Below are 15,869 nucleotides of genomic sequence, written 5' to 3' on the forward strand. Positions count from 1 at the left end.
GAAAGAAATGATTCGAGGGAGTGTGCCCGTAAAATTTATATATATATATACGTCATATACACGCCCGTACATAAGTACACATACATACATACATACATGCATACATACATGCATACATACATGCATACATACATACATATATACATACATACATATATACATACATACATACATACATACATATGCATGTCCCGACCCCCCGCAGGCATGATGGAGCGGAAATGGAATAACGACGTATTTGGTTTCATCGAAAAGGCGAAGGAAACAAACCTGTACAAAGTTAATAAGGGGCTAGTTCCAGATATGAATGTCATAGGGCATATGTATTTAAATGATAGATTAAAACTGTTGATAGATGATGAGATTAGAACTTATCAATTGAATAGAAGCTCTACCTTTCTACCAGCAGTTATTCAAATAGCTAATGTATCTACATTACCAGGAATAGTAAAAGCATCCATTGCTCTTCCCGATGTACATGCAGGTTATGGATTTTCCATCGGAAACGTTGCAGCATTTAATATGAATAATGAAAAAGCAATAATATCTCCTGGAGGTGTTGGTTTCGATATAAATTGTGGGGTTCGCTTAATAAGAACTAATTTATTTTATGATGATATAAAAGATAAACAAGAAGAATTAACACAGTTATTATTTAATCATATACCTGTAGGAGTTGGATCTCAAGGATTTATTTTATGTAATCAAGAAAATCTAGATGATGCTTTATGTTTAGGTATGGACTGGTGCATTAAAGAAGGCTATTCATGGATTGAAGATAAAGTAAATTGTGAAGATAATGGACGTAGTTTATATGCAGATAGTAATTTTGTATCTATACGAGCTAAAAAAAGAGGTATAACCCAAATGGGTACATTAGGAGCTGGTAATCATTATGCGGAGATACAAATTGTTGATGAAATTTATGATAAACAAAGTGCTAAATTAATGGGAATAGAAAAAAAAAATCAAGTATGTGTTATGATACATTCAGGAAGTCGAGGTCTGGGGCATCAAGTAGCTACAGATGCATTAATTGAAATGGAAAAGAGTATGAAAAAATATAAATTAAATGTAATTGATAAACAATTAGCATGTACACCAATACATTCAAAAGAAGGAAAAAATTATTTAAAAGCTATGGGAGCTGCTTGTAATTTTGCATGGATTAATAGATCATCTATGACTTTTTTAGCTAGACAAACCTTTTCTAAAATTTTTAATCAATCTCCAGATGATCTAGATATGCATGTGATATACGATGTATCACATAATATAGCAAAAATTGAAGAACATTATTTTGATGGTAAGATACAAAATTTATTAGTACATAGAAAAGGGTGCACCAGAGCTTTTCCTCCTTTTCATCCATTAGTCCCACTAGACTATCAATATTGTGGACAACCTATATTAATAGGTGGTACTATGGGTACATATTCTTATGTACTCACAGGTACTGAAAAAGCGATGCAAGCTACTTTTGGATCCACTTGTCATGGCGCTGGTAGAGCTTTAAGTAGAAACAAAAGCAGAAATTCTTTAAGTTATGTAGATGTTCTAAATAAACTAAAGGATGAACATATATCCATACGAGTTGCTTCCCCAAAATTAATTATGGAAGAAGCTCCTGAGTCTTATAAAAATGTATCGGATGTTGTTCAAACTTGTCATGATGCGGGTATATCGAACAAGTGCTTTCGACTTAAGCCGGTTGCTGTTATAAAGGGGTGATGATACGCAAATGGTATATGCCAGCAGGGATATACTACAACGTGGTTATATATCCTTATTTCAAGCCTTGGTTTTTCCTATTTCCAATTATATGTGTATATATATATATATATGCGCATGCGTGGTAGCACGCACATGGAGGGGAATTCAAAGCTTGCAAAAATGCACACCTTCAACATTCACGCACGCAGCAGAATGAACTAATCGCTCGACATGTTGCTCTCCTCTGCCATAATTGACTTTACCATGTTGTACCTTTACCTAACTGCACGTTTGCTTTTTCTTTTCTTTTTTTTTTTTTTTTTCAAAGAACAGTATTACTTCTAAACTTCATGATACACTGAACGCATTCTCCAGTTTCTTTTAATTTTTTATTTTATCCCCCAAGGGGTATGTAATTTTTAATTTTATCCTACAACTGGTAGTATTAACTTATTACTTCCAGTTTTGACTTCCAATTTTAACATCCAATTTTGACGTCCAATTTTGACGTCCAATTTCGACGTCCAATTTTGACTTCCAATTTTAACGTCCAATTTTAACTTTTCGTTTTTAATTTTTTGGGATAAGACTTCATTTTAGTTTTCCCCCCTTATGTGTCGTGATTTTTATGTTTTTATGCCATTCTCACTAACACATTTCGGCAGTTGAAAAGTCTGCACAAATGTACATATATGGATATACATACATATGTGTACATGTACACATACATACACACATACATACACACATACGTACACACATACACCCGCAAACCCGTACATTAATGCTAATCAAACTTCCTGTCTTCTCACACTGCTTCTCACACTGCTTCTCACACTGCTTCTCACACATACACATAAAAAGTATGCCAAGCATTGTAAGAAGAAACCGTCTATAAGCAAAATTAAACGGCGCTTTTTGTTCACTTTAAAAAAAAAATAAAAATCTTTCCTTATACTTCATCCCCCTTGAAATGGTACAACTTAGTATAAATCCCTTCACATTTGATTATATCAACAAAAATGTATTTTCCTTCTTTTTTTCTTTCATCTTATTCCTTTGTTGCTCTTTCTCACTCACCTGAATGGTACATTTTGGAAGAACCATATTTCTGTACCCTCATCTTTTAATATGCACAATTTTTCACGGTTGCTTATCATATTTAACAGTTAAACAAGATTTATATTTCATATATTATATTTTATATATTATATTTTATATATTATATTTTATATTTTTTAATTTATATTTTTTAATTTATATTTTTTAATTTATATTTTATGTTTTACATTTAATTGTAAAATTATTTTACTCTTAAAGTTCTGCCATCATGTATGCAGATAGAAAATCCTCTTTTCAAAACAAAAATTTTATATTTCCCAGCAGTACTATGTATTAATGTATTCTCCCAAAAAAAAAAAAATTATTTTTTTTTTTCTTTTTTTTTCCCTATCACCGTTGTTTTACTTCGCTTTATTTTGTTTTATTCTATTTGTATGTACGTTTTTTTACAAATAATAATTTTTTTTTTTTTTTTTTTTTGCCCAATTCTTAATGTGTTGTTACGCATCTTTTTATTAAGATCCCTAGCTTAAAAAAAAAAATACGCATACATACATACATAATACATAAATATATATTATATATACATATATATATATATATATATATATATGTAAATATAAATTTACATACGTACATCCAAATAAGCATATACGGGTACATTTACGCACGTGTTCTTTGTATAAACTCGTAATCCCGTTTAAGGTACGAATATTTTTGTGCCAACATTTAAACCGTACCTCCGTTTGCATACATGTACATAAATATTATATGGTTATACGTTTTTCAAAATAGAGGAGATGGTGCTCCCACAGGCTATCATATTTTTATACGTGCTAATTAAATTTATTAGTGAGAAATAAAAAAAAAAAATACTTATACATACATAAATATATATATATATATAAAGCTAAAAAAATAACAGTAAAAAAAAAAAAAAAAGAGGGTATATATTAAAAATTTCAAAAATATAGCTAAAAATTAAGAGCCTACATATATATATATATATATATATATATATAAACATAGCATACAATTTTGCATTCAATAGTTTACTTTTTAAATGACTTGTAATATATGTACAAATGATTAAGCTTATAAATACATTGTAAAGGAGTACACTCCCACACCCTCAAAAAAAAAAAAAAATTAAATTAACGTTTATACATACATTTGTATATATATATATATATACATGAACAGTTTTATATGTACATGTATGTACTTTTTATATGTATATGTAAATACGTCATAAGTTTGCAATAGTTCTTTTTCTACTCACGCTTAAATTCACAACTTACCAACCTCAAGTCCTATATATGTTATTAGAAAAGAATACAAAAAAAAAAAACAGGAATTTTTCTTTTTTAAATTTTAAATTTTTTATAGAAGAATGAATTGGAAAAAGGCGTTAAGTTTAGCAGGTATAATATAACCAAATGGTTGAGAAGTTTTGTACATATTTATTTTTCTTTCATGTATAAGAAAATAAAAAATAATATTTTTTAAGTTACATATATATTGTTGCTAAAAGAGTCTAAACCCATGCGTTACAACATATATATATATATATAAATTATGAAATCTTTTAACCTATTTACAAAAAGGCAGAAAAAAAAAAAAAATAAATAAAATAAGGAAGCAAAAATAAAGATTTATAAAAGAAGCCAAAAAAAAAAAAAAGAAAGAGCTAAAAAAGAGCCGAAAAGGAAGCAAAAAATGATCCACTCCAATGCGCATTTTATTTTCCTAATTTTTATTGTGTTAATATTATTTTATATTTTTTTTGTTCCATTCGAAATTTTACAGGTGGAGCAGCGGCAGTTGTTGCCTTAACGTATATTCTAATGAAGGACGATGAAAATCATGATGAGAATGATGATGAAAACGATGAAAGGAAGAGAAAGGACGGTAAACTAAATAAAGATTCAAATAAAATCATAAAAGGAGACTCGGTAAAAAAAAACATATAAACACACATATAATAGAATATGTACATGTAAATTATTTTCACATAACGTTAAGGATTATTTTATTTATGTGAATATATATATATATATATATATATACAGTTAAACATAAATGCCTAAATGAAACAATATTTGCCTGTTTGTATTTTTTATAGATGACAAGGGATGATTTGCTCCAACTTTTAAACGAAATGTTAAAATTACAAACTGATATGAAGAATATCGTTAAAGACTTAATTGTAGTTGCAAAAAAAAATAATTATGAGTAAGAGCATATAAACACACGCAAAAGCGATATGTTCGGACATATATATATATATATATATTTATGTTTTTACCCCGTTTCCTGTTATGCACATCCTTTCATTAACAAAACACTTTTGTGCTCTTTCAGTTTTATGGCCGTTTATGAAGTGGCAAAAACATATAATACAATAGATCCACTGGGAAAGTATCAAATCGAAATGCCAGAATTTGACAAAGTTGTGGAAAGCTATCATTTTGATCCAGGTATAATAAAAAAAAAAAAAAAAATTTACATGATTTGTTCATATTTTTTTACCATTTTTCATTACGATGTATTGAAAATTTTGTATCGAAGTTGAGTATTTATCAAGAAACAATTTTTCAACCATTATTTTAGAAGTAAAAGAGAAAGTAGCAAAGCTTATGTCATCCCAAGAAAAGTAATGAATAAAAAAAAAAAAATGCAAATATATAAGCATACCTAATATATTTATAATTACACAGTGAAACAGTTTATGCACACTTCAAATTATTCATTCCATCTGCTTCCTCCAATTCATTTTTTTCGTCTTTATTTTTCCCTTTTTCTACAGTTATTATGTGAACATGAGTGACACAACATTGAGTGTTGATAAAATAATTGAAATACACCATTTTATGTTAAATGAATTGTATAAGATTGACCCAGAATTTAAAAAAATACCAAATAAAAGTGAACTAGATCCTAAACTAATAGCATTAGGTAAATTATACGGACAATGCGTGAATATGTATTTATGTATATGTGTTTATACATTTTATTTTAAAATATTTTATAAAATTTTTGTTTCATTTCTACCAAATATTGTGAAAAATATTTGTCATTCGTGTTCCCCAGCCCATGAATATTATTTTACATTTTTTATATTTTTTTTTTTTTTTTTTTTTTTTGCTTTCTTCAATAATTTTTTCATTTGTAGTTATTCAGTCAATAGTTAGTGCCAAAGTAGAGGAAGAATTTAATTTGACTTCAGAAGATGTGGAAGCGTCTATTGCAAATCAACAATATGCATTAACTTCAGTAAGAATTAAAAGAGTAAAAAAAAATAGATGGAGGGGTGCATTATTATACTTGTATATGTGCAGTTACGTATATATTTACATATTAATATATATTTTGCATACAGCAGTTATATATCTATTTTATTATCAAACATCTTATTATTTCCTTCATTTCCCTTATGTAGAATATGGAATTTGCAAGAGTTAATATACAGATGCAAACAATCATGAACAAATTTATGGGGTAAGGATATTTCAAAAAAAAAAAAAAAAAAAAAAAAAACTTGCACGTGTAAGGTTTTTTACGTAAAAAATTTTATTTTCACCTTGTAATTTTTTAAATTACATGAACAAATTCGTGTAAACAAAAATAATGCCATATATTTTTTTTTTTTAATTTTAGTGATCATTTTAAATTTATGTGTGACAAAGAAGGAGCTTACTAAGGATGGAAGAAGTTTCTTTTTTCCTTTTTTGTTTTATTTAAATGTTCAAATTAATACAATTAAAAGATATACATATATATATATATATATATATATATGTACACATGCATAGGTATGTATGTGCCACCATGTTTACCAAATAGGAATAAGTCTAACATATTAGCCTTTTATTTTTTTTTCCTTGCCAATATTTTTAAAAAGAGAAAACTCCCTGTTATTCTAAGTTTTGCATGAAGAAAAATATAACTGCACATTTTTATGTTATGAATTAAATATAATGAACATACAATATATATACAATATATATTCATGGATACATGTATATACTTTTGTTTGTATTCATTTATGTATTTATGCTACCCTTTTTGTATTTATACGCATCATTTGTTTCTTTTAACTGACATATTTAATATTTTTGAATTGTATTTATATATTATTAATTTAAATTTTGTATTATTACATGTTGTATTTAATTTTAACTTTAAGAAAAAAGCTTTACTTTTTACCATTTTACCTTTTTTTTTTTTTTTTTTTTTTTTTTCATAAAACATTAACAAAAAAATTATTTAGTAAAAGGAAAAGTTATAATATGTTCAACATTTTATTTCGTAATCCCTCTTCTTTTGTGTAATATGTAGAAATCGCAAAACCATCTCAATTTTATTTATAAAATATATCTATTTTAAAAACGTTCTTAAAAGGTCATACAAATAAGTGTATTTTATACATTGTTTGATTGTTCATATTGTCAAAAGATATATCGAAGAATTAATTACACTATGAAACAAATGTATGTATATATATATATATATATATATATATATATATATATATTATATATGTTAAGTGTACTGTCTCCGCAATTTAAGATCATTATTTTGTACCACTTACTTATTAACTTTTTCTTTGTTACATTTTTTTCTTTTCTCATTTTTACTATACCCTGGGTTGTCTCTTTAATTGCCTTTTTTCCCAGATGCCAAAACTAGTGTACATTACAGGTAATAATAGCTCTATGCGTTTCCTTCTTTCGAGTACAAATAAATGCTTGTAATGTACCTTAAAACAAAATTTGATTTAATCTGATAATTTTCATTTTCCAAGAATATTATTTGTGATCTTTTCTAATTAGGAACAGAATAGTTAATAGGTAAATATTGTTTTTGTTGTCTTCATTAAAAATGGGTAAAATAAATTTTTCTTCAAAAAGTTGCACACCAATATAGGAACCAACAAAAAAAAAAAAAAATTATGAACCATTCATGTGAAAATTCGTTTTATAAGAAAAATATGATTAACTATTTGTTGCTTTCTAAAAATCCAAATAAAAGTCACACACACGTATATATATTATACATAGGTACGCATATTCATATATTCTTATATTCATATATGTACGTATATAAGTACCCACGAATGAGGGAAATTCTTTAAACATTTAAAATAGCACTTGTAAAACCTTTGTATCGGTAGATAAGAACCCCAGCACTTTTGGTTTTACCTAGTGCTAAAATATCAAGCCAGACAGAAAAATAAACTTAAAAAAAAAAAAAAAAAAAAAAAAAAAAAGCAGAATTATTTCTGATCTATTCATAAAAAAAAAAAGAAAAAAAGGAAAAAATATAGCTGAATAAAAAAAAAAAAAAAAAAAAAAGCCATAATTTTGTAGCTGCAAAAATACAACATCGTGTAACTTTCTACGAATTAGAAAATAAAAAAAAATAAATAAATAATATGTAGTAGCTAATTTAACAATATATTAAAATAGCATATTTGGACGTACTTATTAAAAATAATTAAGCCTCTTTTACTGTTAATCTTCGTATATATTTTTATGTTTATTATTTTATTTTTTCCATATATGAAGCCACAAGATATGAATACAAATAAACACGAAAATGTAAGGAGAATAATGCACACAAAATAATAAGCACAAAAAAAGTGCAGTTATGCTCACAAATAATTACACGAATAAATAAGGACAGTGATCCAAAAAAAAAAAAAGACGTAAGCACAGTTATACACATAATAATTTAGAGAATACAAAATAGTTTATCGCTTCCCCTGCACTAAAATCTGAGAACAATTTCAACATTCTGATATACATTCAAACTCAAATATAAAAATTTTACCTTGCCATCCATTGGTCAAGTAGAAAAGCTGCAACGAAGAAAATGGCGATACATAGGGACGTAATAACTTTCATATTTGGAATTATAGCATCGGTTCTATTATTTGTAATAGGGGGCATGTTTGACAATCTCAGTTATATATTGGGTTGCTATACCTTCGTAGGATTTCTTTTAACAATATATACTATATTCGCTTTCCTAATACCAAACACAAAAAAGTCAAGAGATTTTGTTTTTTCTTATGCAGTAAGTACTGCATGCATGTTTGTATTATCCTTAATGGTTCATATTGTAATAACAGATCGTCATACTAAAATCAGTTGTGAACAGAAATCAAATAATTGCGTTAAATACGTTTTTGCTTCTGTATTTGGATTTGTTTCATCCACGTGTTTCTTAGTTACATCAGTATTAACATTTAAAATAGCTCGTGTTTGGTAGACCTTATTTTAAAGGTGGATGGATCATCCCTCATGTGCATATATATACACATATATATATACACACATATATATATATATATATATATATATTTATGAGTATGTTTAAAAAATTATTTCTTTTGTTTTACTCATTTTTCGTTGCAACTATTTGTTGCTTTTCTTGTTTCATTTCTATTATTTTTAACGTATTTCCTTTCATATGTTTAATGCTTCATCGTTATCCACACTCACTTCATTCGGTCTCTTTATACATGGCTTCCTCCGTTACTATTATGTCTTCAATACTCTATTGCTAATGATTCGCAGTTACCATTTCATCTTTACCATTTTATCTTTACCATATTATCGATATTTTCCTTTCATTTTATTTATTTAAGACTAGATCAACATTTTTAGAGAACTATTTTTTTTTTTAAAAACGCAGCCAAATAAAGAGCGAAAAAGATAACATCATTAAAAGACATTCAAAACAAACATATTTTCGACTTTAATATTTATTCTCTTGAAATACGTAGAATACAGATTTTGCATTTTTAAGTTACTTCTTTATTTTATTTTATCTTATTTTTTTATTTTTTTTTTTATTCCCTATCATAATGCGCTAGATATATTAATCTTAAGTAGCGTTTCCGATGAGCCTATTTTTACCAACTTGTGTTTTCTCCCTTATATTATGCGTGTGCAAATTGGAAATATAACGACTCACGACTGAACTTATTTAAGTATATTTTTTTGATATAAAAATGTTGAGAGGTTCACGAGGAAGTAATTCAAAATGGTGGAAAAATTAAAATATTCAAAATAGTGGTAAAATGAAATTAATGAAAAAGTTCAAAAAGCTGAAAAAAATTAGGAAGCTAAAAAAATTGAGAATACTGAAAAAGTTGAAAATATTGAGAAAATTGAAAAAGTTGAAAATATTGAAAATATTGAGAAAATTGAAAAAATTGAAAATACTGAAAATATTGAAAAAACTGAGAATATTGAAAATATTGAAAAAACTGAAAATGATAAAAAGTTAAGGCATCAGAGAGGCACTCCTGACGTTTCAAAATGTCTTCAAAAAAAAAAAAAAAAAAATTAATAAATTAATAAATGAATAAATTGATGAATATATGGATGAATAAATGAAAGAATAAATGAACAAATGAGGGCCAACTGAGCAATGCCGTACACATTTTCGAGACAGACCAAATTAAGGGGAAGGGAAAAGAATTATGAAGTATTAGGAACAAAAAATATTTTTAAAAATAAAAGAACACGTTTGAAGAAAAACTATAAGGGGAAAGAGTTAAACATAAGCAACGTGGGGGGGGGGGGCTGTGCATGGACATGCGGGCATGGAATGGTTATGCGCACATGTTCATATACACATACATATACACGCGTACGTATGCGTGCGGGTTCATCCTCTTCTCGCGAAAAAAGCAAAGCATAAACAAGCAGGTGGCAGAACCAAAACATATTAGTTGCTAGTTAACAAACTTGTTTGCCTGCTCTACGACTCTATGCGCAGACGTTTTAGCATCCATAAAGAGTTCATCCGCTTGCTCTATATGATTTATGTCTATAATACTTTTCCCTTCAATAGATGCAATAATTCTGGACGGTTCTAATAATAACATGGCAAAACGTAGAGAAGACTGAATTCCAATTTTCGCTAAGTAATTCATGCCTTGTTCACTAATATTAATTTTCTCAGAATGTGCACGTAAAGCTAATATTTGTACGATTTCTTTTAATGTATATGGAAAAGTTTTAACAATTATTAGTCTGTCTAACAAATCTACTGGGATACCATGTGGTTCTATATTATCTGTACCTTTAACAGTACAAATTCCTCTATTAGTAGCCATAATAACTATAGGAGCTAAAGGCGATTCAATAGCTCTATTTAAGTAAGAAAAACATTCTATGTCTAACATATGTGCTTCATCAATATATAAAACTCCTGGGATAATTTCAGCTAAACCCATTTCTAAAAATTTGTTTACAGTTTTATTAATTTCTACTCTTAACTTTTCTGTAATTTCTGTTTTTTTAGGTCTTAAGTATGAATTTAAAACAGATGCTAAATCTTCACCAACAGTGGGATTTGCATTAGCGAGATCTATATCATGTAAAGATATTTGTTGAACAACTTCTTTTTTCTTATGTACTTCACCTTTAGGTAAAGAAACATATTCATCAAATTCTATATCATATTCTTTTGAATATACATTACACCTACCTAATCTTTTTACATGACCTGTATTTGTTTCTATATATATAATATCACCTATTTTTATTTTTTCTCTTACGATTTGCTCATGTATTTTAGGTGCTAATCTCAATGTTTTTGACCCCTTAACAGTTTTCAAGGTAATAATAATAGCATTAATTTGTTTTGCCCTATTTAATGAATATAAACATTCATTTTCTTCTACAAGCATATCTACTACTTCACCTTCATATACTAACTTCTCTTCTTTTATTTTTATGTGTATACTTTTTCGAAAGGCTTCTAAAATAACTTCCGTCTTTTTTATTTCATTACTATATACTTCAGATCCTGAGAGAAATACAAATGGCATTTTTTTATTTATTTCTCTACTTATTCCAATAGCTAATGCACTTTTACCACTTCCACTTGGTCCTGCTAATAATATACATTTCCCAGCTAGCTTTTTTTGTTTTATTAAATCAACCAGAAATAATGATGCTTCTCTAGCTTTATATTGACCAACTAACCCACAACTGTTATCAAAAAAGATGGAGTACCTTGTATCACTTAAATTTATTTCTTCTTCATGTAGGTAAATATTTGTGTTCACCCCCAGTCCTTTAATATGACTGTGTATGTTAACCCTCTCTTTTTTCGTATCTCCTGACGTGTTAATGTTTTCTAAATTTATCTGCATTTTATCGTCAAACGGAGGGGACGGGGAAGAGGGTACAAATAGGAGCTTACAAGTTACAGTACACGTGTCCGAGTGCGTGTACGCGTATGTGTACGTTTTGTTTGCACTATGCGCGGGTGATTTACGCCTTCAAGGGGGAAAGGATGTGTACATGTATGGATATATATATATATATATATAGTGCGTGTATATATATATGCGTGTATATATATATGCGTGTATATATATATGCTTGTATGCATATATATATGCGCACTTTTACTCTCCTATAAAAATAATTCCTGTGATCGTTTGCTTCAACTTTCCTCTTTTCAGGCACACGAATTAGAGAGTGCACCAGCGAAGTTATATTTCTAAACTAATACTTAAAAATTAATCTTAGTATTGCAAATTAAAAGAAAAAGAAAAAAAGAAAAAAGAAAAAAGAAAAAAAATTTCCAAACAAGTTTTTACGTCCTCACAAGCAAGCACTAAATTTTCATCTCACACTTTCTTCTCCTTATTTTTACATGCTTATTTTGTTGGAGATTATTTGTACAACGCTGAAAATTTCTGCACGTTTATACGTACATACATAAAAATATGCATACATGCGGACATTCATATATATGTAAGTATTGTTCTGGTGGTACATAACAAAACTTACTGAACAAAAGAAAATATATTAATATATATATAGTATAGAAGCCATAAAAGAGGTTTTCATTTTTAATATTTTTTATGGAAAAAGCAAAAGCAACATTGTATTTTTTCCCTTCCACATATACGTATACATATATACATATAAATTTTTGTAGAAAAAAAAAAAAAAAAAGCGAAAACGAAACATTTTATTCTGGTTTTCATATGATGTTTAATATCAGATCAAACACTTCAAAGTGATATATCCCTTGGTGGACTCAAAGTCCGTTTACATTTTCATACGTGCATATATATGATTATACCTGAATAAATGTAAGTACGTATATATTATCTATTATGTATGTATATATGTAAATGTTAAGATGGAAATACTTCAAATATTTGTAGAAAATTTTTTTTTTTTTTTTCCCCGTAAAATACTGTACGTTACATAGGTATATAAATGAATATATTTTTAACGTGTCAGCTCCCCCTTTTTATTTTTATCCCTTTCAGATTATTTCACAATTTTTTTTTTTTTTTTTTAAATTATTTTATGTAATTATGCGATACATTATACTGCCCTTTTGACAAGTTTAATAGTTCAATAGATATAACGTTTATTTTATTTTTTTATTTTTTTATTTTTGTATTTTTTTATTTTTTTTTTTTTAAAAAAAACATCGTTTCTCTAGTCGAAGGGATTTTTTTTTTTTATTTGCATGTTAACATCTCTTTTGTTTTAACATGTTGAAAGAACATAGTGCAGTGTTGCATATAATTTGAATTAAGATTAACCAACAAAAAAAAAATATATATATATATGCTTGCTTGACCAGGCATATTTTTAGGGGTAAATAAGTTTGCTATATAAGAATTCTCGTGAAAAAGGAATTTTTATACATATACATAAATGTATACATAAATGTATGCACAAATATATACATAAGTGTACTCATAAATGTATGCCCGAACATATACATAAGTATACTCATAAATGTATGCACAAATATATACATAAGTATACTTATAAATGTATGCCCGAACATATACATAAGTATACTCATAAATGTATGCACAAATATATACATAAGTATACTTATAAATGTATGCCCGAACATATACATAAGTATACTTATAAATGTATGCCCGAACATATACATAAATATACTCATAAATGTATGCACAAATATATGCATGTATATATATATATATGCATATGTGTTGCCCTAAATGAGAAAAGGCAAAAATTGCAAAGGGAATGCCATACCGATTAATCCGTCAGCATAAATCTCAGGGATGTATATTTATACATTAACACTTTAAAGTATGTACATATATATCATATATGTATATATGTTAAAGCACAAACTAATATTCCCATACGTGCTTAATAATATTAAATGCTTAAATGACAGAATAATATACTTTATTTGCTATACAGGATTGCTAAATTTAAATGAAAAAAATAAAATCATGCTCAGCACTTACTTTATTTTTCCATTTACAACTACTGTCTATAATACTGTTTACTAATGGGTTTTATATAGGTAGACGTTCAAAAAGAAAAAATAAAAAAGAGATATTGCACATTTCGTGATAAACATTTCACACGGCATACATCAAATGCGTATAACAGGTTCATATACCCACTTACCTCTTTTTGACCATTTTAAAAATACATCGTGTAAATTCGCGTTCGTATTGTTCCCCGTATTGTTCCCCGTATTGTCTTGGTCATCATGTTATATTGCTGGCTAACATGTTCATGCAATTTCATATGTTAATAGTACAAATGCGCATTCATGATCCACTATTACTTTTATATTCCTTTTTAGATGATAAAATTAATTACTGTTCTAAGCATAAAGCACCAAGTATATTTCCCAACAAAAAAATCCTGAACAGGAGCATAATTCTAAAAGCTAATAATGACCATGAAAAGTTTACAAACAAATTGCCAAATACTAATAACGAACATATAGATGATAATATGCAAGAGAATTTTGTAGGAACAGGAACAAAAGGAAGAACTGAAAAAATGAGATCTGAAATAGATGAAATTTTAAAAAAGGGCGAAAACATCACTATGGAGCGTTCGTTTTCCTTTAGCAAAAGCAACATAACGATTAAACCGGTGTGTGGAAGTGTTATACAATGGGAGTGTTTTCGTGTAGTATAGTGTTATAGCATGAATTCTAATTGAAAAAAATGCGCAAAATAAACATAAGAAAATTATTTTAATTGCCAAAATTGATAATGTACACAAACCCTTTCCCTTTCGCTCTGTTTCATAGCGCCTCTCCCCGCTTTCCTTTTTTACAGGATCTCTTAAAGGATCTGATCACTCAAAAGTACAGAAAAATATTCCAAAGACACGAAAAGGATTGTGGAAGCAGTGAAATACAAATAATAATTTTAACTTTTAAAATTTATTTCTTAACAGAACATATGAAGAAGAATAAAAAAGTAGACATCAAAAAGCATTTTTTTTAATTCTTCTTTTTATTACGGTGGAGGCGTAGTTTTGTTAATTCATCGTATTACTTTTGCATATCTGAATGTCTGTATTATATTTTTACTTATTTATTTTACTTTTTTCTTATACATTTCTCTTTCCAATGTCGTATTTCTTTTCTTTTCTTTTTTAATATCTCACCCCACCCCTAGGATTTTGCATGCTTGAGGGGCTTATTCAAATGTGTTAGTAAGCGAAGAAGACTACTTGTTTACTTAGGGCAAAAGGATCGCGAAATGTTTAACAAGATTACAGACTTTTTTAATATTAAGAAACCATTAATACCCAGAACGGCCGAGTATTATTCGAAGGACTTAAAATATATTCATTTCAACAATACTAAAAGATTTAAAAATAATGCTGAAAAGAAGAAAAAAGATAAACTCAAAAAAAAAAATGTGCAAACTGATAAAATTCTCTTCAGCATGTAGTATTCCAAATCAAATTAAAGTAAACGGAGTAAGTATTTCTTCATCCATTTAGTGGCGTGCTTATAATTTTGTAATAACGTAGGTTGCTAAGAACAAAGTTGGAAATAGGAGCACATCGATGATGCGTAACTGTTAATACGTAATACTAAATGCGTAATAGTTGATGGTGAATACGTAGTAGTTAATATATATTTTTTTTTTTTATAGCCTTTTTTTATGGCTTTATTTATTTTTTTTTTTAAATAATTCCCATATTATAGTGACCAATTTTCAGGATTCATTTTAAAATATTTCTTCTCTCCTTAAATGTTTATAAAAAATTTGATTTACATTATTTCTATCTCTT

The 15,869-nt window shown here is 27.5% G+C and overlaps 5 protein-coding genes across 5 annotated transcripts; 3 read left to right on the forward strand and 2 right to left on the reverse strand.

Annotated features, from left to right (window-relative positions):
• Nucleotides 1–210: 210 nt before the first annotated feature.
• On the forward strand, nt 211–1,731 carry MKS88_002663 (tRNA-splicing ligase RtcB; the record flags this gene model as incomplete). The annotated part of the gene is made up of 1 exon (XM_067215691.1): nt 211–1,731. The coding sequence occupies one exon, from the start codon at nt 211–213 to the stop codon at nt 1,729–1,731; it is 1,521 nt and encodes a 506-aa protein (XP_067073245.1).
• A 407-nt stretch (nt 1,732–2,138) lies between these two features.
• MKS88_002664 (uncharacterized protein) lies at nt 2,139–2,873 on the reverse strand (the record flags this gene model as incomplete). Its single annotated transcript, XM_067215692.1, has 3 exons — nt 2,139–2,302; nt 2,511–2,605; nt 2,794–2,873. The coding sequence occupies 3 exons, from the start codon at nt 2,871–2,873 to the stop codon at nt 2,139–2,141; spliced, it is 339 nt and encodes a 112-aa protein (XP_067073246.1).
• A 1,295-nt stretch (nt 2,874–4,168) lies between these two features.
• MKS88_002665 (conserved Apicomplexan protein) lies at nt 4,169–6,478 on the forward strand (the record flags this gene model as incomplete). Its single annotated transcript, XM_067215693.1, has 9 exons — nt 4,169–4,199; nt 4,585–4,730; nt 4,901–5,010; nt 5,140–5,255; nt 5,347–5,431; nt 5,585–5,733; nt 5,951–6,051; nt 6,218–6,276; nt 6,436–6,478. 9 exons carry the CDS (start codon nt 4,169–4,171, stop codon nt 6,476–6,478), a joined length of 840 nt encoding a protein of 279 aa, XP_067073247.1.
• Nucleotides 6,479–10,525: 4,047 nt separating this feature from the next.
• Nucleotides 10,526–11,953, reverse strand: MKS88_002666 (RuvB-like helicase 2; the record flags this gene model as incomplete). The annotated part of the gene is made up of 1 exon (XM_067215694.1): nt 10,526–11,953. One exon carries the CDS (start codon nt 11,951–11,953, stop codon nt 10,526–10,528), a length of 1,428 nt encoding a protein of 475 aa, XP_067073248.1.
• Nucleotides 11,954–14,033: 2,080 nt separating this feature from the next.
• On the forward strand, nt 14,034–15,523 carry MKS88_002667 (ribosomal protein S15; the record flags this gene model as incomplete). The annotated part of the gene is made up of 4 exons (XM_067215696.1): nt 14,034–14,124; nt 14,413–14,711; nt 14,900–15,043; nt 15,245–15,523. 4 exons carry the CDS (start codon nt 14,034–14,036, stop codon nt 15,521–15,523), a joined length of 813 nt encoding a protein of 270 aa, XP_067073249.1.
• Between the last annotated feature and the right edge of the window lie 346 nt (nt 15,524–15,869).

Source organism: Plasmodium brasilianum, chromosome 9, assembly GCF_023973825.1.
Source record: "Plasmodium brasilianum strain Bolivian I chromosome 9, whole genome shotgun sequence".
NCBI lineage: Eukaryota > Apicomplexa > Aconoidasida > Haemosporida > Plasmodiidae > Plasmodium > Plasmodium brasilianum.